The sequence below is a fragment of the Conger conger genome, chromosome 3 (assembly GCF_963514075.1).
Source record: "Conger conger chromosome 3, fConCon1.1, whole genome shotgun sequence".
Lineage (NCBI taxonomy): Eukaryota > Metazoa > Chordata > Actinopteri > Anguilliformes > Congridae > Conger > Conger conger.
This window is the reverse complement of record NC_083762.1, coordinates 56,568,631-56,592,806: the sequence shown is the minus strand read 5'-3', so window position 1 is coordinate 56,592,806 and position 24,176 is coordinate 56,568,631. Positions and strand designations below refer to the sequence as shown.

Here is a 24,176-nt window from a genome sequence, read left to right as displayed (position 1 = left end):
GCTTGACGTTGAGATGGTTCTTGAGGAGGCACTGAAAGCGGACATAGTAGACATGCTCATGAAAATCAGGGTGTCATCAGGGTAGACAAATGGTAAGTGGTTCAATATGTCATGAAGGACATCATTAATGAGGGTCTGGAAGACTGCTATGGTATTGGATAGGTGAAAGGGCATGACCAGGAACTCGTAGTAGCCCGTGGGGGTGTTGAACGCTGTCTCACATTCATCTCCCTCCCGGCTGTGGACTAAGCTGTAGGCATTGCGGAGGTCCACCATGGTGAAGACTGTGGCACCCTGGAGCAGCTGAAATACTGTAGACATCAATGGTAGTGGGTACTGGTTCTTGATAGTGAACATGTTGAACCCATAGTAGTCAATGCAGGGGCGATGACCTCCATCCTTCTTCCCCACAAAGAAGAATCCTGTACCAGCAGGAGATCTGGAAGGATGAATTTGACTTGATGTACCCATCCATAGCAGCTGTCTCTAGAAGGAAGAGGGGAAAAGAAACAATTCCCAGAAGAGGACAGGCACAAGGGATTAGGTCTTTGTCACAATCATATAGGTGATAAGGGGGAAGGGATGTGGCTCTTCTCTTGCTGAAAACCTCTCTTGCATCATGGTACTCAGGAGGGCCTTGGAACAAAGAAACAGGAGACACAAGAGATGGAGAAGGCATAGTGAAGAGGCAGATGGCATGACAAGTGGGTCCCCACTCAATCATAGATCCGGAAGGCGAGTGAATGTGAGGGTTATGCTGCTCCAGCTTTTGGTACCCCAGGACTGTTGGGAACTCCAGAAATTGGATCAGATGAAGCTGTATGGTCCAGTGATGTTGGTCATAGAGACAGAGATGCAAGGGGCTAGTGAGGTGGAGAATTCTGCCAGTCTGCCATTGTCTTCTGACCGCATCTCTTCGGTCTGCCAAAGTGGAGTAAAGCTGGTCAAGCTTGGTGTAGTGGCCTACTGGATCCATTTCCATGACTCACTCTTGCTGTTAGGAATCCCTCCCTGGTCTGGATGCAAAACCAGGCTCTGGCGGTGAGAGTGCTGACTCCTAACCACTAGACCTCTGGGAGGCTTGAGTAACAGGCATGAATCCAAATGCAGAGACCATACAAACAGATGTTGAGAAAAACGTTGTTCACTTTACTTGAGAATGATGTTGGGAAAAGCAGGCAAAGGGTCAAAACCAAATCAGTCCGTAAACACTGGCAAAAGTACCAAGATGGGGAAAAATCTGAATCCAAAAACATCAGGGAGAAGTTCACAAGGCACTAAGGAATATCTAGAATACAGTCACACACTAAATCACACTCAAAGACTGAGTAACAGGGAACAAAAAAGGCAGAACTTAAATACACAGACATAACAAGGTGCGATTAACAGCAGACAGGTGAAGACAATAGGTCTCGATAGGCTGGAATTTTGAAGAGCACTGGTGAGAGTTGTAAGGGGAGTGGAGGCTATGTCTCCCTCTGGAGGCCCACAGAGGAATGGACTGGAACCCTCACACTACTTTAACGTTCCATGATGTTGTAATTAGGCTCGCATTTCAATACCTCACATTGATTCTTATTCTTATATGTGTTATGGTTCTAACTGTTGCAAATATGACTAACCTTAATTTGGTAGAAAAAGAGCACAAGTTCAAATTATATCCTATGCGGGAATTGAAAAGTGTGGTGCAATGGACACCATTGGTTTCCATAACTTTCGTTCATTGGCATGATGTTGCTTTTAATATTTGAATAAATTTTGCCACCTCTATAGTACCTTTAATGTCAATACTAGTACATTAAATTATTATTATTATTATTATTATTATTATTATTATTATTATCATTATTAAAATTGTTATATATAGCATTGTTGCTCAAATTTTGCCTGCGATATTCTTCCATGGTCGATATCATGGTAAACGTGCTAGCTGATGAGTGGGAAAGACCTGAGTGATCGTTTGAGCCAAGAAGAGAAGGGTTTGCTTTGTACCTCAGCAGCACTTGGCAGAAGAATACTGTCTCTTTAAGGCTGAGGCGATCTACTCTCAGGGCCAGCAGGGGCCTGGCTCTCTCAGGTACACCTGGCTCCACAGGATGAGGGGGGGTAGGAGGGCTCTGGCACTGGTCCAGATCTCCCAGGATGCACTGCTCACCCACCGGCAGCCACCTCTTTGTGAGGCTGTTAGTGGATGCTGCCCAGAGTGGAAGATTGGGAGTGCACTGTGGAGAAGGCTGAGAGGAAAACCCTGAAAGCATTTAATTAACATATTTCAAACATATCCTCCAGAGAACAAGAAAATATGAAAGGTGTTATCTACCAATGCCTATGGTAATTGAGTTTGATGTTCAAGTTTTGGAGCTTGTGAATTTACGGCATGAGGTAATTAAATGTGTGTGGTTTGATGTATTAATTAAATGTGACAAAAAAATAAATATATAATAAAATAAATAATAATAATAAATAGAAAAGAATGATCAGGAATATTAAATGTTCAAAACTGTTCAAGTATTATTGGGGTCTAAAGGGTAAACTTCTGTTGCCAGTAGTGTAAGCTGTGCGCCATTCATTGCTCATTCATGACTGGAAAAACTGTTGCATGCATAAAGTATTTTCATTGGTGTCAGAAAACGTTGTTTAAATACAGGAACAAAGGACCAATTATTTGCCTAACTCTTTGTTTCATTTGTTTCTAATTGGGAAAATGCTGGAGGGCACTAAGGTAAAGCAATGAACTATGAAGGAAAGCTCAGTTCACTACCTTCAAATGTATTAACATAAGGGGACTTCTGGTCAGTACTGAGATCTTTTTGCAAAGAAAGCAATTTTTCAAACATTTTAATTTTTATGTTTTATGAATGATTTATTCTTAAAATTAGAGAATTTTAAAATATGAGAAATATGACTATTGCCATCAGTGAGGAAATATGCTACTGTATGTGGTATTCTCCATACCACATATGAAATGCTAAATTTACCGGTAGAAAGTCACTGGAAGAAAGAGCTGCAATAGAAAAGGTGATAATGGTATCACCATTAGGTAGAAAGCATCTCAGTATCCTAAGGTGAAAGTGATCCAGTGCCTCTCAAATAGTAAATATATGCATCATAATTACAGGACGATAAATATTTCCAAAAGCTTTCCTACAGGATTTTCACATAGCTTTGTAGTATAGAACTGAATCCCCTCTGCATTGTCTTCCTGTCTTGAATGCGGGCGTGACTACGGGTCCCTATAGGGGGGAGGGGGTGGGGGGCGGTTGGTTGAGGTATTTTCACCCATGGAGGAACAGAACTGGATTTATCATTTCCCCACATCTTTGCTCCATGGGTGGCTGAGCACAGTGCTGGAGGAAGGGGCTTAATGGGAATGAATTAATTAATGGGCCTCCCCTCCTCCAGGCCACTGCTCCCAGATTGTTCCGGAATCACAGAGGAAGAGGGCTTCTCTGTAAGAAAGAGAGGTGGGGGAACGGGGAAAATGGGTGATTAGCAAAACAGTGTCGATGCGGCTAAAGGGCTGATTAGAGACCGAGAGAACGAACGTCAAACGCCGAGGCAAGTCAGGAGCTGGCCGCACCTCATCGGATGTTTGCGAGGGGCAATGCTCCTTGCTGTGCGGCATTTGGAAAAGCTGCTCTGCTATCTAGCTTTCTGTGCTAGAGGTCCCCTGGGAGATGGGGGCAGATAAGTTATTCAATTAAAGGTGTGTTATTGGCTGGCCACCTCAGAGAGCTGATGCTGATAAGATAGTGATTATCCAGCTCTGCATTCCTTGGCGTCCCCTCTGACGTGTCCCGCTCTAACGACAGCGAGGAGGGGGAGGGAAGGAGGGGCCGGACACCGAAAGGTAGAGAAGGGACAGACAAAAAACGGGGGTCTATCAGAACCCACTGACCCTGGCAAAGGTCTCCCACTCAAGACGTTGCTGGAGGGTTTGAAATCAACTGAGATTAGTTGACAAAATATATTCTGTATTGCCTTCAACTATTCATCTTTTTTGTTGTCTTTTTTACAGCTGAAACTAAGCGGTTTCGGTGAGTTTACATATAATAGAGTGCTTGCTACACAGGTGAATGTCCTGGGAAACTCCGGAACAGAGAGAAATGTCTCCTAGCCTCTTGGATTACATTAGAGTAACCATAGCACCAGAACAGGACTGTCAATGGCTTTCTGCCTTGAGTGAAATGACAAAATCAAGGACAGAAAGATAGATATAGATAGATAGATAGATAGATACATGCATGCATCCATACATATGCATATACGTACTGTACATACGTATACAGTACATGCTTAAAGATATACTGTTGTCTCTCAGACAGGATATTATTTCCATAGATAGACCAGGTGGCTTGAGAAACACAGATTCACATACTGTAACTTCGGAAAGTACAGTACCCACAAATGACAGCCCGAATCTCAAACTGTGACGAGGATGCTGGAGCTGAGAAGAGATGGTGCCTCATCTGTTGTGCAGAGAATACAAATAGGTCAGCATTGTAAAGGCGGGGCAGCCCAGGCGCGAGCCTCTGCCAGATGAATTCCTCTGTCGCTCTCGATATCGACGGCCATCTGGTGTAAATGTGGGAACGTCAGACGTGATGTCTGGGGAGGTACCTGGGGAGCTGACAAGAACATGTGAAAAAGCCACAGACTCTTTCCACTCACCAGATACTCAGCTTTTTTTAACTGCGGAAGGTTCCGGTTGGTAACAGAAATTTCCATTGCCGTATTACATTAGACAGTATCCATTGCCACAGTATTGTAGTCAGACTTGGGTCAAATACAGTACATAATTGTTTTGGATTCAAGTATTTTGTCTGATTGTAGTTGGCATCTTGGTGAATTTCCAGAAGTTTTTTGGGAATCATCAGGAGAGACATGTCACTTTCAGTGTTAAGAATAGAGAGTTGAGTATCTGGTGCTTCTATAGAATCTATGTTAGCCAAAAGAATGCAGTTGGGTCACTTCTTCTGTTGTACTGTATGCCCCCTCTGCACCTATTGTTATATCTTGTACCTCAATGACAATTGTTCAGCACCACAATTTAACTGTATTTCACACCGCTGATTCCTAATAAGTGCACTGGGTGTGAATGGTAACATGCTGCTCTGTATTGATATGCTATTATTCAGTTTGCCTTTATAATACCATATCCCTCTCACATAATTATTTGGATGCGTTGGACATGCACTGTAATGTTGCATATCTGAGTAGAGATTAATCATAATGCTGCAATTACCGAGGACAGAGTAAATGTGAGTGGAGGTCAGTGTGGTGTTATCTTACATAACAGATCCTGCCAGTGTATATGCTCAATTACACACATCTTTATCCCTGTCCAATGTGTGGACAATCTCTTTGATTTGCATATATACTGACAGTCATAAAATAAAACATTTTTATGGACTGTCCATTCATTTACATTTGGCAGGCAACCTTGACTCACAGACTGGGTGATATAGCCTGATAGTGATTAAGGCATTATACTTGAACTACCTCTGTAAATCTAACCATTATTCTCCTGAATGCTTCAAAGACTATTCTCATTAATGTATAATAATAATAATAATAATAATAATAATAATAATAATAATAATGACTTTATTTATATAGCACTTTTAAGAACATAATGGCCAAAGTGCTTTCCAAATCAATATAGAAAAGGTGATAAAATAAACCAAAGTTACACATGAAGGTAAAATTAGACCAACGAAACAGACAGCATTGAAAATGAGAAGAGAATATTGAAATATACAATAAAAAAAATTTACAAAATATAACATAAAATTAAACTAATTTGCCCAAATGGCAAAATGTGTTTAAAAAAGTGACTTAAAACTGTAATTTGTCTCTGCCTTTCTATTTTTTAACATGGAGTGAATATCAGAACTTAGGAGCCCCCACAGAGAACCTTTAGTTTTTAGCCTGGGGCATGGGACAGTAAGGAGATGAATCTCCAAGAATTGTATGGCACTAAAAGAATATACATGCCTACTTTAGATAAAAATATAAATATCTTTCATACAAAAAATAAAACCGAAAAATAAATAAGCATAGTGAGTGTGCATCACCTTACCTTATCTTGATCAGAGCTACATAATATAAACATTTGAGATGGAGATCTTTGGGGGTATGGGAGCGACAATCATCTAGGCTGTAGATACAAAACCTAATCCTGGCCAAACAGTTATAATAATGCATGTTAAAGATTACAGTATTACAGTAAATATAGCATGTAGAGAACTGAGACAACAGCTCTTCAGGAACTCGAAGAGAAGGAAGGGTCTGATCTACAGGGAGATGAGTGCACAAGAAATGTAAGACTATCCTACTTCAATCAATCAATGAACAGTTACCCAGATCGGGAAACATCCTTTATCTAATTTACTCTGTAGCCCAGGTAATAATTTATGGAACAATAGGTTTCTCGAGCTTCCCGCCATTTTCCATTTTTGTCATGTTCTGAGCAACAGTGTCATCTACAGTGAACCTTCAGATGGAATATACAGTGGCACCACAGCCAAATATCGTGTTGTTTTGGACTTTCTGAATGGGAATAGGTACATCCAATATATACAGGTCGCTGCTGGCCATACACAAAATCAACCCAAACTTGTCTCCTTGATTGAACTAACCGAAAGCTTTGGAAGTTCATGCAGATTTCTGCAAAAAGTTACGGTAATCTTCCGGTTATGTGCAATTTTCTCTGAGCCTTTCATAATTTATATCTAGACAAAGCAGTGTGCCTGGCAGTAGTGCTCATGCACTTAATGAAATGCTCATTTCAGTCCCCGGGTCTCTTCTTTCCTGTGCCACACATGTCCCGTTGCTGCGATTATTTTAACTGGTGCCAGCAAATTGCTGTGACCTCTTTAATCTGGCCTGTGAAGAGGGGGCCCTCCACTTCTCCACAGTCCCTTTTAAAGCGGAAAAGTAGCTAGCGAAAGCAATGGTGTTGCCATGGCTACCTGCTGGCAGCCTCTGCTATGCGTGGAGAGCCCCCCACAATAAACAGCACTGGCTGTTCCCTACCCAAGCCCATGTGGGAAGGGTGGGTGGGAGAAGGGAGGGTGGGTAGGGGGGGGGGGGGGGTGGAGCTGCTAGGAAACAAGGAAAGGTCTCTCTGCTACAAGAGAGACTAAGCCGAGGTTGGCCGGAAAAAAGACCAACAAGGAGCAAAACAAGGCCTCAATGTTATCTGCCCCTGCCTCATTTCTTTGTGTGACTTAGGGAGCAATTCCCATGTCAACAAGATCAAAATCAGTGTGAAAGAGTGCACTCGATGCCCTCTGATTTAGTGTGATTTCACTTTTTCCACTATTGTTGTTTTCTTCAACGTGAATGATATTGACTGTGGTCCGTAGCCCGAAATCATTTGCCTCCTTGTGGCATTTTGTAGTCTAATACATTTGGAAATCTCTGGTTGTCATTTTTTCATCGGTGTGCACATGCTTACAATGTTACATAATGCTTGCCACTTCACTTGTACTGAGTTCCATTGTATTCACAGACAGGTACTTAAGAAAATCATTTTAATGACAGAGACTCTGCCTTCATTTCTGAGAAAAGCCACTAGATGATAAAGACAATTTGAACTGCCTTCGATAGGTAGCTGGAAAATGACAGGAACTGTTTCCTTCCGTATATTTTTCATTAGGTACAAAATATACCCCACAGCCTGGGATCGAAATCATCACCAACTGTGGCTGGTAGCCCCTCAGGGCAGTGCATAATTAGTGATAGCATCACCCACGGTTTGGCAGGATCCTTGCCTCATTGCTCTGTAGTGGCCCCCACTGGATGAACGGCAACTTGCGGATTGCTAAAGCTCAGCATTAAGTGTCCCCCTCCAACTCATGTCTGTGCCAGCTTGGTTTTTGAGCTGTGGTGTGCAAAGAACCAGCTGCCATTATCAAGTGTTTTGGAGGAGAGTGTGTGCTTGTCAACACTCTCTTGCAGAGGCTGCAACGATTGCTGTATTACATCTGCATACAGTATGACTAGGCAGACAAAATTAGGGAGAAAATAAGGGAAACACTTTTTCTGTTAACATGGTCAGCTATTTTTTACGTATTCTGTGAGGAATATATGTGTATCCGTACTATTTCTGTGTGTGGGTGCGTGTGTGTGTGTGTGTGTGTGTGTGACATGGGGATGATAATATCGCTGTTATTGGACACTGAGGCACTGGTCAGGTTGCAGCTGCCACCCCTGCAGTGACTTGCTGACCTTGGTACAGCTGGTGAGACTGTTAGTTTAGAGTTTTACTGCCTGCGTTCCTCATGGGGGGCTTCTGCTTGTGCAGGCACTAAGGCAAGAACAGCCATGTGAAAATGGAGCAGGACAGATGTCTCATCTCTCTCTTTACTCAGATAGTAGATGTACTGTACTGCTGCTGAACATTTTTAATGATGTCACTTTTCCACTTACTGAAAATATTTCCATGGACTGCCTGTGAATTTACAGTGTTGCCAACTAAGAAGAAGAGCAACAACAACAAAAGCAATGACATGTTGCACTTTAATAACAGAAGAAGGCAAACAAATAGTAAAAAAAACCTAGTGTAAGTAGGGATTGCAAAAGCAGAGAAGGCAGGAATTCAATGTTGATCTATTTCACCACAGTTTAACACCAGGCCTCGTGTGAATCCCATTGGGGATGGGAGCATGAGGCACTGCTCTGAACTGTGCTTCCTACAGTACTTCTTTGATTGTTCTCATCAAGTCGTGTGGAGAGACCCACTTCTCAACCTCTCGCTTACCTAGCACGAGTTCCACAGGGATCAGAGCCCGGCTCCCCTCTGTTTTCCCATTATGCTAAATCACTTAATCTGTTGCTCATGTCCATAGAGTAGCTAGTGCCACAATGCCATGCATTATACCGACCTGAGCTCTGTCTCTCCTATCCCCAAACATCTCCAGATGGTCCAGCATGCTTGTCAGAGTTCTCATCCTGAAGTCACCTCAACGTTATTTCCCATTATAAACTTAGAGAATGTAATGATTTGATCCAGTGGATTCTTTCTAAAACAGGTTTGTTCTCTCAGTTTTTCACCACCACTTATATTCCCATTTCTTGGTCCAGACCCCTACACTATCTTACTTCTCCATCCCATGACACCATCGCAAGATCTCTATGTTCTAATACGTGAACCTCGCTTCTCCTTGTCTCCCAGATTTTGCTGCTTTGTATGCATGAAACTCAAGGCCTAGAGCATCCCTAATAGGTTTTCAAGAGTCCTTCATACCTTCCTACCAATTAGAAATCCAATTAATTGAATGAAAAGAATATTATGGCAATTGTCAGTTCATGAATTGCATTCTAAAGGTATGCCCCTACACAAGGACTCAAAAAGATTGCAATAGAACCTGTGATTATCTGGCAGTTTATCCATTATGTGAGCACACCACCAGAACAAGTCACTTTCCTTAACTAATCCTTTAATTGGTTTCCTTAAAATGGCCAAATAATGCATCTATGAACTAGAGGAGTATCTAGTTACAGCAAATCAGATTGTACTGTATATACAGTAATCAGTACTATATAATGTATCCCCTTACTGGCCATTGTAAGCCATTGCAAAGTAAATTGATTGTATTATGACTATTCTATAATATGATGTAAATTCTAACTTACAGCGGGCTCCAGAATTATTGGTACCCTTAATACAAATTGAGGCTGCATATAATAACCAACATGGATAATGATCTACATTTTATGTTAAAACATATGGGAAAAATATATACTTTTATTTCAATGGATTTACTCTCTTTTTCTGAAAACCACAGGTGATGAAATTATTAACAATTGTGAATAAAATCAAACAAAGTGAAATTGACAATACAATTTTATTTAATTTAGTTAATCTCAGTCTAAATTAACTACATTGTGTCATTCAATCATTGAGGACACAAGTACATATTATCCCCACAGCTGGTAAGGAAGATGGTGATGGAGGCCATAAGTAATCCATGGATCACTGTGGCATCGCTGTGCCATCTTTATATTATGCACAACGAATTAAAAAAATTAGCTGGAAAAACAACTGCCCCTTCTGCTAGACTCGTTTTCATTGAATAATTCTGTGATATAGCTTGTTGTATTAATGCTTAGTAGTTTGCTGCATTATTCAAATAGTTTTCATTGCACGTAATTTAATGAAATTTTTTGTCTGATTTTGTTTTGTTTTGCTCTGTGGTAATGGAATGACCTTTCATTTTAATTGTCCACGTTCATTTCACCTTTTCTTCACTGCATAGTGCTGTTGCAGACCAGCTCCCCCACAATATAAACAGGTAATTATACCACCTAAATTAATGAACTGAATTGGCAATGATCGACCAAACCGTGAACACAGGTAGGCTACTTTCTTATAGCCATATTTTTGAAGTGAGCAGCTAGTGATAGTGTGTTATAAGGGTTTCGCCACTGTGGTAAACTAGCAAGGTTGAGGTTCACAATAGTGACTGCTAGTCAATCTGATTGGTGCCCCACCAGAATTTATACACCAAAAATGTCCCTGGTTGTGTCTTGTGGTCACCAAGTCAAAAAAAATAAAAATGAATTGGCACCTCCATACCAAGAAATTATTTGGAAGGGTGAGACGAACTCAGCCCTTACTGAGCACAATAAACAAAACCAAGCATTTTGAGTTTGCCAAACCTCAATTATGACTGGAAGAGAGACATTTTGGCCAGCCATACACATGCTTGCCGACAAAATAGAATGCATACAAGGAAAAGCAACTCATACATGTAAAATATGGCAGTGGATCATTGATGTTTTGGAGTTTTACTGCCAGTGGCCCAGGGGCATTATTTAAGATCAATGGCACAATTAATTCAACAAAGTACAGCATGACAATGACTCCAAACATACATCAAAATCCACACAGAAATTGTAAGTAAAAACTATAACCAAGTTCTGCAATGGTCATCTCAGTCTCCCAAGGATATCAATAATTCTGAAAAGTTCTGCTTCGAGGAATGGTCAGAAATCTCTCCAAATGTGGTCTCTAACCTTATCAGAAATTATAGGATAAGACTCATGTCTGTCATCTTTGCCAGGGGCTTGCACAAAGTTTTAAACCAGGGGTACCGATAATTGTGGAACCTGTTTTTTTGGGAATTTTTTTTTTTTTTTTGAAAAATGTAAAACTTTGGTTGATTCCATTGAATCATTTACAGCATTTTCTGAGCATATTGTTCTGGCGCCCACTGTACATATTATTATTAGGTTCAAGGTATTCATAAAAAAAAAACTATGTAGGTAGTTGACACTATGTGTATGCTAATTAAATTGAGACAAAAGCAAATCAGCTTTAAGCTTTATGCATTTACTGTATTACTGTATTGAATTATGTTCCGCCTACTGTTTATGTGCCTTGTAAGTCCCGCTGGATAAGTGTCTGCTCGAAAACGAATTATAAATAAAAAACAATATTTCCATATGTTTACATGAGTGCACAGCCATTTGTTTTTATAATGCAGCTTATGTCGGTACTCTCCAGAAGTTAAGATTTTACTCCACGTTATTAGTTCTTCATTAGTGCCCAATCTAATTTAATGAGTTTAATATTCAGCTCCTCTAAATTCCCATAATAAATATTTCAAAGACACCAAGAGGCCATACTGTTATACTGTTACTTTAAGCTATTTTATAACTTTCTCCTCTGTGAACAATGACATCTTTTCTTACATCTATATTTGTGGGTTTTGGTGGCTGAATGTTTCCTTGTGTTCAAATCATTTCAGCCAGCTAAGGTCACTTTACTCCAGAGGATGCTTAATCTCCAACGCTGCCCTGCACTGGGAACTTCCCAATAGTCATGAATGATGACATATCTGGAACTCCATCATTGGAATTCAGTACCATAATTGACTTTTGCCGTTTTTAATCCAAACACAAGAAATGTAGTAAAAGCCATAAGTAAACAGGTATGCCCCAACTGGCTGGATACAGAGCGCAGGGCGCAGTGATAACAGTCACCGCGGGGTCTCCATGGCCTTTTACCAAGGGCCAGGGCCCCTATTCCCGGCAGTTTCCAACCATCACTCCCCTCAACCATTGAACAATATCTTGAAACACTTTTCAAAATATTTTTTTTTACATAAACCTATATTCCTGAGCACAGACCCATTGGGAGAGTGAGACTATGTACTGGTTTTCATACAAGCTGAGCCCCGGTTAATTAATGTTGATTGAGCTGTTAATTGAAACCTGATTTGGATTTGATCAGGAAGTCACTTGCAAAGTAACCACATTCAAGGCTATGAAGCTGGTTGTTTGGTAAGACTTTACTGGAAAAACGTGCTGTAAAGGCAGCTATCACTTATCCTACTCATACATGGCAGTGTATTATAGCAGATGGCAAGTGTCATAACAATGTAATAATTTACAAAAACAAAATCTACATTATCATGGAAAACATTCTTGTGGCGTTACTATGTTTTTACGAGCTGCAATATGTTGTCATAAACTGGTTATACCAAGTGTTATATCATGCCTGTGACAGCATTATGTAGGCCTTCAAGTTAAATGTTTTTATTTATTCAAACAGAAGGAGAGAAATGTGTGTGTTTCTACTTTTCTGAGTGCTTTGAGCCCCCTAGCTAAAGAAATTAGCACGGCAGACTGACAGTCAGCTTTGCTCATGACTGATTCATTGGACATTGTAAAGTTTGTTGTACAACTTACAAAGCTGAAGTGAATAATCAACCCCATTTAATAAACGTTATATATTAACATTTGTTTTACAAAAGCATGATGTAATGTGATTATTTACTGGTATTTAGAGTGTCAGCGGTTCCCTTCTTCTCAATAAAACTGTTAACGTAAATCATATAGCAGTTGTTAGGTTTTAGTTTTTTCAAGAGCCTCCTTTGTCTTTTGTTTTATTGCATGCACATTGTATAAAGGATGCATCATGAAAAGTATTGGTAGTAGTAGTAGCAGTTGTAGTAGTAGTAGTAGTAGTAGTAGTGGCAGCAGCAACAGTAGTAGGCCCTGACAGTACAGCAACATACTAGAGAACTGATGTAGGCGTGATGTTGTGCTCAGTCTGTGGGAGGTAGTTTAGCATGGCGGTTGTTTGCCCATTGGCAAGATCTAGCAGCGACGTCAGATTTGTGTCAAAATGATCAAGCAAAAAATCTGATTGAAAGCAAAGAATTGATACTGATTTCAAGAGTCAGTCTTGAGTCTCCTGAGTTTGGAACAATAAGGAAAAATGTGTTTTGTTTGATAATTTTGACTCAAATCTGGGGCTTGATCCACAAAGCAGTACTACTGAGTTTGCCAGATCACTGCACAAAGTAAGTTTTTGGGCAGGGTCCAGGTTTTACTCAGTGCTGTAATCCGGCTAACGCTGTAATCCTGCTTTGTGGAACAGGGCCCTGATTTTGTAGCAGAGCAGCAGTAAACAACATAGCTGCTACATCAGTGCTACTCAACTCCAAGTCCTGCGGGCCTCAGTGTCTGCAGGTATACTACACCACCTGATTTCCAAAGTTATTTTACCAGCTTGTTTCAGATAATAAGCTAATTAGTGAAATCAGATGGTGTAGTGCACGGTTGAAGCAAATGCCTGCAGACACTGCGGCCCACAGGACATGGAGTTGAATAGCAGTGTGCTACATTGTACCAATGGGCAAACTACCCCCATGTTATCTGGCAACTGTTACATTGCAACTACCTCCCTCAGATGGACAGCGACGGACAGCGACGGAACTCCAACGTCTGAGGTGGTGGTGATGGTAGTAGTAGTAGTACTGCTATTATAGTAACGACTATAATGTAATGTAATGTAGTAGAAGTAGTAAGCATGTGTGACCCACAGATGGGCTTTTTGCAAACACCATCATCTCTAGCCTGGTAGATGAAAACACACTTACTCAAGAAGTGTCATCAAGGGACAAATCATTCAAAAAGTTTTGTACAGTGTATGATTCTAGTTGCCCACAGTATTTCATAAATTCTAAAAGTATTGCATCATGCTCAAGGGTGTCATGCCAATAGGCATATTTATTATTGATAGTTGAAATTAATTATTCTCAAAAGTGCATTTTATGATATTTGTGTTTTATATGCTATGATGATGCTGATTAATACATATTTACTTACAATAGCCAATAGCACCATCTCTTGAAAGTCAATTCAAAGACACTGGGAGTTAATACGAGCAGGAGACATCTTATTTCCCAGCTAGTGTTTACATGCATGCCTACATTGTGATATTTGAATAGCAGGAAAACTTCTAGATGTTCATATACGGTGAGGCTTTTCTTGATGACATTCTATTGCAATATATTGCAGTATAACATGCATGCTAGTCAGTTGCATCCTATGATCAATGGTCTCTATGCAATGCTCAACACAAACTTCTCCCTCTTGGTCCTGCAGGGTCTAAAAGGAATGCAAATGTTCTCGTTTCCTGTTACATTAATCATGACCTGATTTCCTTTACATTAATTAGGATTCCCAGAACATCTCCACTGAGGCTTTAATGTCGTCACTGTTGGTGAACGTAATCATCACGCTTGTGTGTTGAGACGTAGTTTAAATGAAGATAGGGATATTGGACAATGTGAATGAATGTGGGCATGCTTTCCTATTTTTTAGAAATCATACTTAAAGTGAATCTTCAACAGCTACGTCCGACTGTTCTTGCCCGGGTCAGTTTTTCTCCGTTTTTCACAATGGGCCAATTACATTTTTTTTTTTCAAACAAAACACTGAGTCTGTGCTCACTATGACCTCTCTCTCTCTTCCTCCCTCCCTCCCACCCTCCTTGGGGGAGGGACTCTCATTACCACAGGCAAGCTCAGTGGTGAGAGCTCACCATTCTTGTCGGAAACCTCCCACTAGGGGCCCTGTGTAATTTGATGCATGCTGTTAAAGCTTAGAGTATATTGTCCTCGCCTGCCTACGAAAGCCTCCACCCACCGGCCCACCCTACATTCGCGCAGATCATGTGACCGTGGTAAGTCATTTGCAAGTACAACAGTTCTCTGTGAGCCCCCATTCATTTCCTGAGAGCTGCGCTGAGCAGCTGAGGGGCTGAAAGGAGGGGAGAGAGAGAGCGAGAGAGAGCGAGAGCAAGCGAGAGCGCGTGAGAGCGAACAAGCGAGAGAGAGAGCGGCGGAGAGCACGAGAGAGAGCGAGGACTCTGTAAAGGAAAACAGTTTCCACTGCTCAGCAGCCTCTGATAAGGTCTGTGCTTTCTTTCTCCTGCTTTCTCTCCTCTCTTCCTCTTTTTATTTTTCCTTCCTTTTTTTGTCCGATTCCGTGTCTGCTTTCGTGCGACCCTGTGAGCTGTCACTGCAGTGTCAAGCCAAATACCAAACCATGTTTCATACTATACTGTACATTGTTGTCTGTGCATTGTATTGCAATGGGGGAAATACCAAACAAGAAGTAAGCAAAAACTAAATTAGCATCCCCTTTTCTTTTTATTCCATGTGTGTTGTGTGAGACAATTTGCAAAATGAACTGTCAACTGTAGAATAGTTGGCGTGCTGGCATATCATTGTCAGTAGAACAGTTGTACTTAAAAAGCTTTGACGTTGACCATAGCTATATTGTTGTTTATGCACCGTGCTGTAAACAAATGTTAAATTACTATCATGATTGCATGCATCCTGTAAACTGCAGAGCGGTGAATTGAAATAGTTAGGACTGCCTCATAATTCTTCTCAGACAGTGTAGACTGCATGTGCATTCACACCTTTTCTCATTAAGAGTTCGGCATGCTTTTGTCAAGGTGCGCTGTGTGCTTGTGTGGGAGGCTGTAGCTGAAGACTGTGGATCCCCGTGCCCTTAAAAAACCCCACATAATTTCCAAAGGTGCCGTACAGTGTGAGCACGGTGTGTGCTGTTTGGTGACTGACACAACACCAGAGCCTGCTTTGGGAGAGGGGAGGTGCTGAGGGTAGCCGTTAGCAACGGGTTAAATACTCTGAGGCTTGGAAGGCAGTGGAAGGACACTGGGGGGGGAGGTGGGAGGTGGGTGGGTGGGTTTGGGTGGGTGGAGGAGGAGGTGGGTGTTTGCAAGGGTGGTGTCTCAGATGTCATCTTTTGCACTTTCACTTCCATGGTGGTAGTCACTGGTATTGATGGGTAGCTGTCACATGTAACAGCGCTAGCTCTGTGTGTTGAGTTGTAGATCACTGGCCCCCCATGGCTGATATTTTCTATGACAGAGGGCAAGGGCTGGAGGAAAGGGATATCGGTATGTGGGGTGGTGGGGGTGCTTGAGAGTAAAGCAGGAAGGGAAATGAGATTGTGACTCCAAAAGCTGTAGATTGTGGCGAAAATCTGATTCTTCACCAGGGTTGTCTTACCCTGTGTCAACAGTACACAATACATGTTCTCTGTTACACAAACTCTGACAGAGTAGATTTTATTCTGACAGTGTATGGTGTTTGGACTGCTATCAGGGTTGAAATAACACCGAATAATGTGTTCGGCACCAATACAATCAGGGTGAGTCATAAAGACAGTGCAGCAAAATGGCTTGTGTGTCTCTGCATTTACAGTGGGCTCCAGAATTATTGATAAATAAGCACAATAAGCTGTAAACCAAAAATAATAGTTATTGACATAAGCTTTATTTTTCAACATTTTCCAGAAGTGTGCTTTATTTATTAAAGCAGTGTGCTTTATTCAACAAAAGTCTTACATTTTTCAAATAATCTTTTTTCCCCAAAGAAAAATCACCTTCCACAATTATTGGAATTCCTGGTTTAATACTTTGTGCAAACACCCCTGGCAAAGATGACATCCCTGAGTCTTTTCCAATAATTTCTGATTAGGCTATATCACACATTTGCAGGGACTTTTGACCATTCCTCCATGCTGAACTTTTCAGAATCATTGATATCCTTGGGGTACCCCCCTCTTCAGTTCAGACCACTGTTTTTTTCAATGGATTTAAGTCTGGAGGCTGAGATGGCCATTGCAGAATATGGTTGTTGTTTTTACCATTTCTTTGTGGATTTTGATGTATGCTTGGAGTCATTGTACTGCTGGAAACCTACCTACGGTCAAGTCTCAGCTAGCAAAGGCGACCAGTTTTCCTGTTACTTTGTTGAATTCATTGAGCCATTGATATTAAACCGTTCCCCTCGGCCACTGGCAGCAACACTCAAAATCATCAATGACCCACCACCATATTTGACAGTAGATTATGAGGTGCTTCTCCTAGTATACATTCCAAATTGCTGCCAAACATGTTGATTGTGTAAGGCCAAAACATTCCATTTTGGGCTCACCTGACCACAGTACACTCTTCCAGTTATAATTCCAATGACATTTGACAAACTCAAGATGCTTGGCTTTGTTTATTGTGTTCAGTAAGGGCTGTATTCATGTCACCCCTCCAAAGAGTTTGTTGGTATGGAGGTGCCATTTTATGTTTTGTTTTTAGACTTTTAGACCAATCTCTGCAATTCTTAAACTGCGTTCCTTTTTTTTACCCATTACCTGACTTGGTATGGTCAATAACCATCTGTGTCATCCGAATTGACAGTTCTTTGGCTTTTCCCATGCTGATGGTTGACAAAGGGATTTTGCATGCATAAAGTAAAATCGTATTGCCACTTCCACCCTTTGTTTGATTTTATTTACAATAATTGTTAGGGGTGCCAATAATTTTGGCACCTGTGATTTTCAGAAAAAAATAGATTACTAAATAAAAAACATTGAAACATAAGAGTAAATGTATTGAAGTAAAAGTATGTAGTTTTCCCATATGTTTGAACATAAAGTATAGATTAATATCCAGGTCGTTTATTATTGAGGATGTAAATAATTCTGGACCCCACTGTATGTACGCGGCAGTATGGGGCCTACATTAACACATCAATATTCTTCTGTCAGTACTCTGCTGTTTGCAATATTTGACTTTCTTTGAACATACGTATATCCAACAACCGAATAAAGGCCACTGCCAGAGCACAGGTTTAAAGACATACATAAAGACTCCTCTTCAATTTCTTCAAGAGCAAGTAATTCCTTTTTTGATTGCTGAGTGTTGCTGATTTCTTCCCTGCCCACCAGGAGATATATGCTGTGCTGATAATGTGAGCCGTGCAGCCCTAGAGTTCCAGATAGTAATCAGCAGCTCAGTGTTTTTATTCCAAGCTTGGGGTCAAGCTCAAGCAGAGGATTCAAGTGCTTCTCACGGAAAAGCATAGCTATCTCTCAGCAAGCTTCACCGAGGTTTGGTGCGTATTATCATTGCAGGGATGCGGCATCCCTGTTTGTCCCTGCTTAAGGTCTGATTGTTACAGTGCTAATAGTGGAATATTTTTATCCAGTCATTTCAGCGCATTGAAATGTATCATGGCCACAAGCAAAGGTTTCATTTCAACTTTGAGCAAGACATCCCTTTAGACCACCTTTTCACACATGGTCAAACATCAAGTCCCACAAGTGTACTAGCTCGTCTTGGGTCCAATTCATATGAAAATGTTGGAGGTGGCATATCTCTGTCTCCCCCCTTAACCCATACTGTGCATATGATCATGGTACTGACTTTGAGCGCACACCCAGCATAATTAAAGTGAGTACTTTATTATGTATTTATTAGACTTACTTTTTAGACTTAGTGGTCTTCTGCTGCTGTAGCCTGTCCACTTAAGAGGTTTGATGCGTCGTGTGTTCAGAGATGCTCTTCTGCATATCACTGTTGTGATGTATGATTATAATTTTTTACTGTCACCTTCCTGTCAGCTTTGACTAGTCTGGTCCTTCTCCTCTAACCTGTCTCATGAACAAGGCTTTTTTGCCTGCAGAACTGCTGCTCACAGGATGTTTTTTGTTTTTTGCACCATTCTCTGCAAACTCTAGAGACTGTTGTGCATGAAAATCCCAGGAGATCAGCAGTTTCTTAGATATTCAATATCTATCATACTCTGTCTGGCACCAAACAATCATTCCACGGTCAAAGTCACTTTGATCACATTTCTTCCCCATTATAACATTTGGTCTGAAAAACAGCTGAACCTCTTGACCATGTCTGCATGCTTTTATGCATTTTGTTGCTGCCACATGATTGGCTGATTAAATATTTTCATTTTCAATCATAACTCAATAATTTGGAGTGTACTTGTAATTCTACGCTTTTGGCTACATCAGCCAAAAAATCTGAACAGGTATGCTTGGGTGGATCACATACAGTGGGCTCCAGAATTATTGGCACCCTTGATAAATATGCACAAAAAGTGCTTTTTCCAACATGTGTAAAGTAGTGCACTTTATTCATGATTCAATGGAATCATTGAATAATTTTTTTCAAATAAAAAGTAAAGTAAAATAAAAAATATAAAATATTTCCCAAAAAACAGGTTCCACAATTATTGGGGACAGCCTGTAGCCTAGCGGCTAAGGTACAGGACTGGGACCCGCAAGGTTGGTGGCTCAATCCCCATTTGAAAAGCCAACGATAAGATCTGTGCAGCTGTTGGGTCCTTGAGCAAGGCCCTTAACCCCACATTGCTCCCTGGGTGCCACATGGTGGCCAAGTAACTAGGATGGGTCAAATGCAGAGGACAAATTACCCCACAGGGTTCAATAAAGTACATCTTCTTCTTCTCTGAAAGCAGGGGGGGTCTCCAGTACTGTCATGTCATGCTTCTCATATGTACAATAGTCACCAGTTCATCACAGATCACACGTGATCACAGATGATCAAAAACAAGTGAAGGCCTCTCTGCACAGTTAGATCAAAAGCAGGTATTGAAGTGAAGAGGAATAATTTCATGATATTGTGGTCCAGCGCCTTGCACAGCTAACCACGTTCTCCACAATATTGCTATTTTCAGCCAAAATATAATCGTCAGGAAAGAAACACCTGTACTGATTCATTGATCCTGACAAAGGCTAAAATTCTAGAATATTTTAAACAAAGGCGCTCGTGAGTGTTTTTCCCAACAGCACCCAGCAAAGTGGGAGCCATGGACAGAAAGCCCCTGAATTCAGGTTGCTCACTCAGTCACTCACTCATTCAGTTATTTTATATTCTGACATTTGTGAAGTTCCCAAATGCCCCTCTGCCCATCCTGTGGTGCACTTGACCCCTGCCCTGCTTGTCCAGCCCAGCTGTGTTTACTAAAGTGTGGTTTTGGATACACCGTGCTCACGTTGAGAGGAAAGAGCAAACATATTGGGGCAGATGAAAATAAAAAGAATAACAGCTCACCAGGACTGGGTCTCTCACTACAGAATGCCCATCTATACATTACATTACATTACATTAATGGCATTTGGCAGACGCTCTTATCCAGAGCGACGTACAATACCCATAACCAGGGATAAGTGCGCTGAAAGTCCCTAGAGGGAAGTACAATTTCAACTGCTACCTGCACAACAAAGATAAGGACCAGGGCCTATTTGATTTTTTTTTAAACAAACAAACAAACAAACAAACGCAAAAGTATGACCAAACCCCTTAACTAGCCAAACTAATACTAATACTGATACACAAAATATCAATAACACTTTGTATACATGTATACAAAGAAATAAACAAAAGTCAGCACAATAATTTTCAATTTCAGTTCATCAGTATTGATACTATCAAAATCCTACACTTAGTAATTTTATGGACCAAAATGGTTAGAGCTAAATCAACTTGGGTCAGCCGGTAGCCTAGTGGCTAAGGAACACATGACTGGGACCTGGAAGGTTGGTGGTTCAAGCTCCGGTGTAGCCATGATAAGATTCACACAGATGTTTGGCCCTTGAGCAAGGCCCTTAACCCTACATTACTGTAGGGGGGATTATCCCCTGCTTTGTCTAATCAACTGTAAGTCGCTTTGGATAAAATCGTCAGCACAATAACTATAATGTGATTTTGTACATTTTACTCCGATTGAGTATGTGTACCATTATGTAAGCCTACTGTTAGAGCTGAATTAACACTGAATACTTTACCAATGGCATGCAGCTGAGGTCGTGGAGTGGAGTGGAAATGGCTAAGGTGCAATTTTTAGCAAAGGCTGTAGGTGTAATTTTTGCTTTCTAAAGAAAGGCTCTTCAATGTCAACCTGACAAGTGAAAACTGCTGGTTTGCCAGGATTAACATATTACTGTCATTCGGGCTAGTGCATCACATTACACTGTTCTTGCACTGTTCCCTCAGCTGTGTCTGTACGAGAACATAGTTTACTCGGGAAGCTTTTATTTTTCAAATTACAGAGCATGGTTGCATATTCTTTCCTTTGTTGATGTGCCTTGAATTTTTGAGAGAAAAACAGACAAATATAATTACTGAACTTTTTATTTATCTCATTTAGGCCAATCAATTTATTTTCCTAACTATGCAAATGTATGGCTATTCTTCACAAATCAATACTTTGGCAACTGCTGTCGTGTTCCACGTCTATTGCATTCACTGTATGGAAGTTGGACACTGGGTATTATGATGTGAAATTATATGAATCACAGTGTCTGCACCATTCCAAATCTCCAATTCCTTAATCATTTCAATTTGGCCAAGGTCTTCCTGATGAGCCTTCAAGATTCTACAATGAGAACATTGGGATTACAACTCTGATTCATTTCCAACGACTTTACCCTGATGATTTTGGCAATGAGATCTGGCCATTTTGATGTAATTGAGCCCTAATATATCAGAGCCTTTGTCTCATTACACATGGTTCACTGAGCAGTTTTCTATCTGGATTCTGGAAATTAAAAACAAATATAGCTATTCTAGTTTCTAGAAAACAAACACAACCGGATTCCAATGGACTGCATTAATATCTTTTTACACAAGTATGAAAACACAGCACAGCAGCCAGCCTGCCTTCATAATAATGAAGTGGGTGCTGGGGGGGCTCATATCATCGAGCTGTTCTGTTATGCGACTTCTGGAATGAAGAGTTGACTGTCTTGTCCAAAACATTTGAGGGAAATGGGGCGGTCTCGTTTGTGACGAGGTCCAGGGCACTGTGCTGTTTGTGTACCCTTCGTGTGCTTCAGCTTTGCATGAATCAGTGTGGACTTTGTTTACAGTTGTAGGTTGACCCTGAGGACAAATTATTCAAACAACATGTGGGATCAATTTCAAGCCTCCAGCATTCCACTCCTTGACTGCATTTAACACTGGCTGGCCCGTGTTAATGTATATTGCTGTTACGGGCCATAACTCTCCTCAATTAGCAGTCACTGCCAGGATATTTCCTGTTGGATAGTAACCGAGAACGGGAACAACAATACTTTGCGCAAAATCATGGGCTCATTTGGAGCATAAAAGTAAACACAGCTGCTGAGCATATTATGAAAGCATGCATGCTGTGGATGAATTAATCTGGGGAGTACTGTTCAGCATTGCACAAATAATAATAACAATAATAATAACAACAACAATTATTATTATTATTATTATTATTATTATTATTATTATTATAATATTATTATTATTATTAAACACAAAAGGACTGATAGTCTGCATGTTTCAGGAGGGAAATATTGTTATGGCATATGGCATATGTTGTTCCCCAGCTGTGAATTTCCCTTTTTTTTCACTGGGGTTTGATTTGATGCCATTAGCCTGCCTCTTATCTTATCAGAATGTGCAATTTTTTAATCATTCATGTACAGCGGACATTTATTAGTTCTTTGTCTAAAATGTATCTAAATTTTGGGACATTTATATTCATATTCACAGTATGAATCTGTTAAAACAAATAAGAATAGTTATATTTTAATGGATTGAGGCAAATGTGTAGAATCAGAAACACAGCAATACTGTGAAGAGTCATCCTCTAATTTTGACCCAGATGCTGAATGCTTAAACAAAAAAAACTTAAATAAATGACAAAAGATACATTGTGCTTCCATTCGCAGGCATACATATTGGTGGGCTTTGTTGCCAGCAGACAGAATGTTCTTAACACTTAGATTTGGCTTTTCATTACACTCGCAAACTGCAGTGTGTTTTCAGGGTTAGCAAGCAAATTCCTTATTTTCGTGCTGAACATAATAGTCAACATTTCATTCTTATAATTGTCTATATTATCTATTCTTTGCTTGTGTTTTTTTGTGTTCATTTGTTTAATTTATTGCATCAATAACTCCCAAATTATAGGGTTCTACAGTACATACAGAGTAAAATGAATATATGTTAATGCTTTCACTCACTTTCTGGTCAAAATATGTCAACAGGCTATCCATTCACACACTGTTTTTTCTTTCATCTTGACTTTAATGAAGGCTCATCTACAGTGTGGAGATCACAGCAGTCAAAAGCATCTTAATGAGGAAACTGGATTTTCGCCCAAATACTGAACACACCAGAAACTCTTAGTTCATCCATCATGGCAAACAGAGTTTTTGACAAGTGCTATTGACAATGAAGAAGTAGGGACAATATTTTATACAAAAGGTGCCAGTGGATCAGGGTGTATGAGTAATTATGTATTCTGGCTATTATATTTCTTAGGGAGAAAATATCCATTGGGTTTTGTTGAAGATTTAAGTTGTATGTTCATATTGTCATTGACACACATACACGCACACCCAAATAGGAGAAAAGGGAGAAACAGCCATAAAACGGTCATGGTAGTCCTTCAGAGAACTATTGTTTTGCTCTTGTGGTACAGAAATTGCATGAAAAGTATGAATATTTAAAAATAATAATTTGGTTATGCTTCAAATTTCTATTACCAAACACAGTATCTTGTGGATGGGGTGAATATTTGATAACTAAGGTCAATATTCATATTAATCTATTCTACAGTATTACTGTAAAATACTGGGATGAGTATGGTGGTGTATGCCTTTTCTCTCTATGAATCTACAGTACATTTTCTCAGTTGCAAACATTAACAACATTACATCATGAACAACATCTAGGTTCTATTCAATGTACTGTAATTACACATGCATTTGCATACCACCAGAATATACAAGTGCCAGTGGATAACAATGAATGCATATTGATAATACATCAGTGATATTTATGAATGCACTGTATGCCTGTTATCAGTCTCCCTCCACATATTCCCATTGATTGAGCTGAGATGACAAAAACAATGTGCAATCGTGGGCTTATCTTGTCAGAAAACCTGGGCATGTGTGTTCAGTGTGTGGTGAGAAGTTGATAATGGGGGTGGGGGGGGTGCTCTATTGCAGAGAGATGTTGGTGCTGCGTGAGTGCAACCAAA

At 40.4% G+C, this 24,176-nt stretch overlaps 1 protein-coding gene across 2 annotated transcripts in view; it reads left to right on the top strand.

Moving 5' to 3' along the window:
* The first annotated feature begins 14,859 nt into the window (after positions 1-14,859).
* The window catches only part of LOC133124778 (Krueppel-like factor 12), a 49,001-nt gene continuing 39,684 nt past the window's right edge, over positions 14,860-24,176 (top strand). The window contains exon 1 of one of the 2 annotated variants that reach the window (XM_061236253.1): positions 14,860-14,986. In XM_061236253.1, the coding sequence (XP_061092237.1) occupies positions 14,893-14,986 (94 nt within the window). In that variant the 5' untranslated portion in view covers positions 14,860-14,892. Of the gene's footprint in view, positions 14,987-15,104; positions 15,217-24,176 lie in introns of those variants that run through there. The other variant, XM_061236254.1, reaches the window with a different exon arrangement.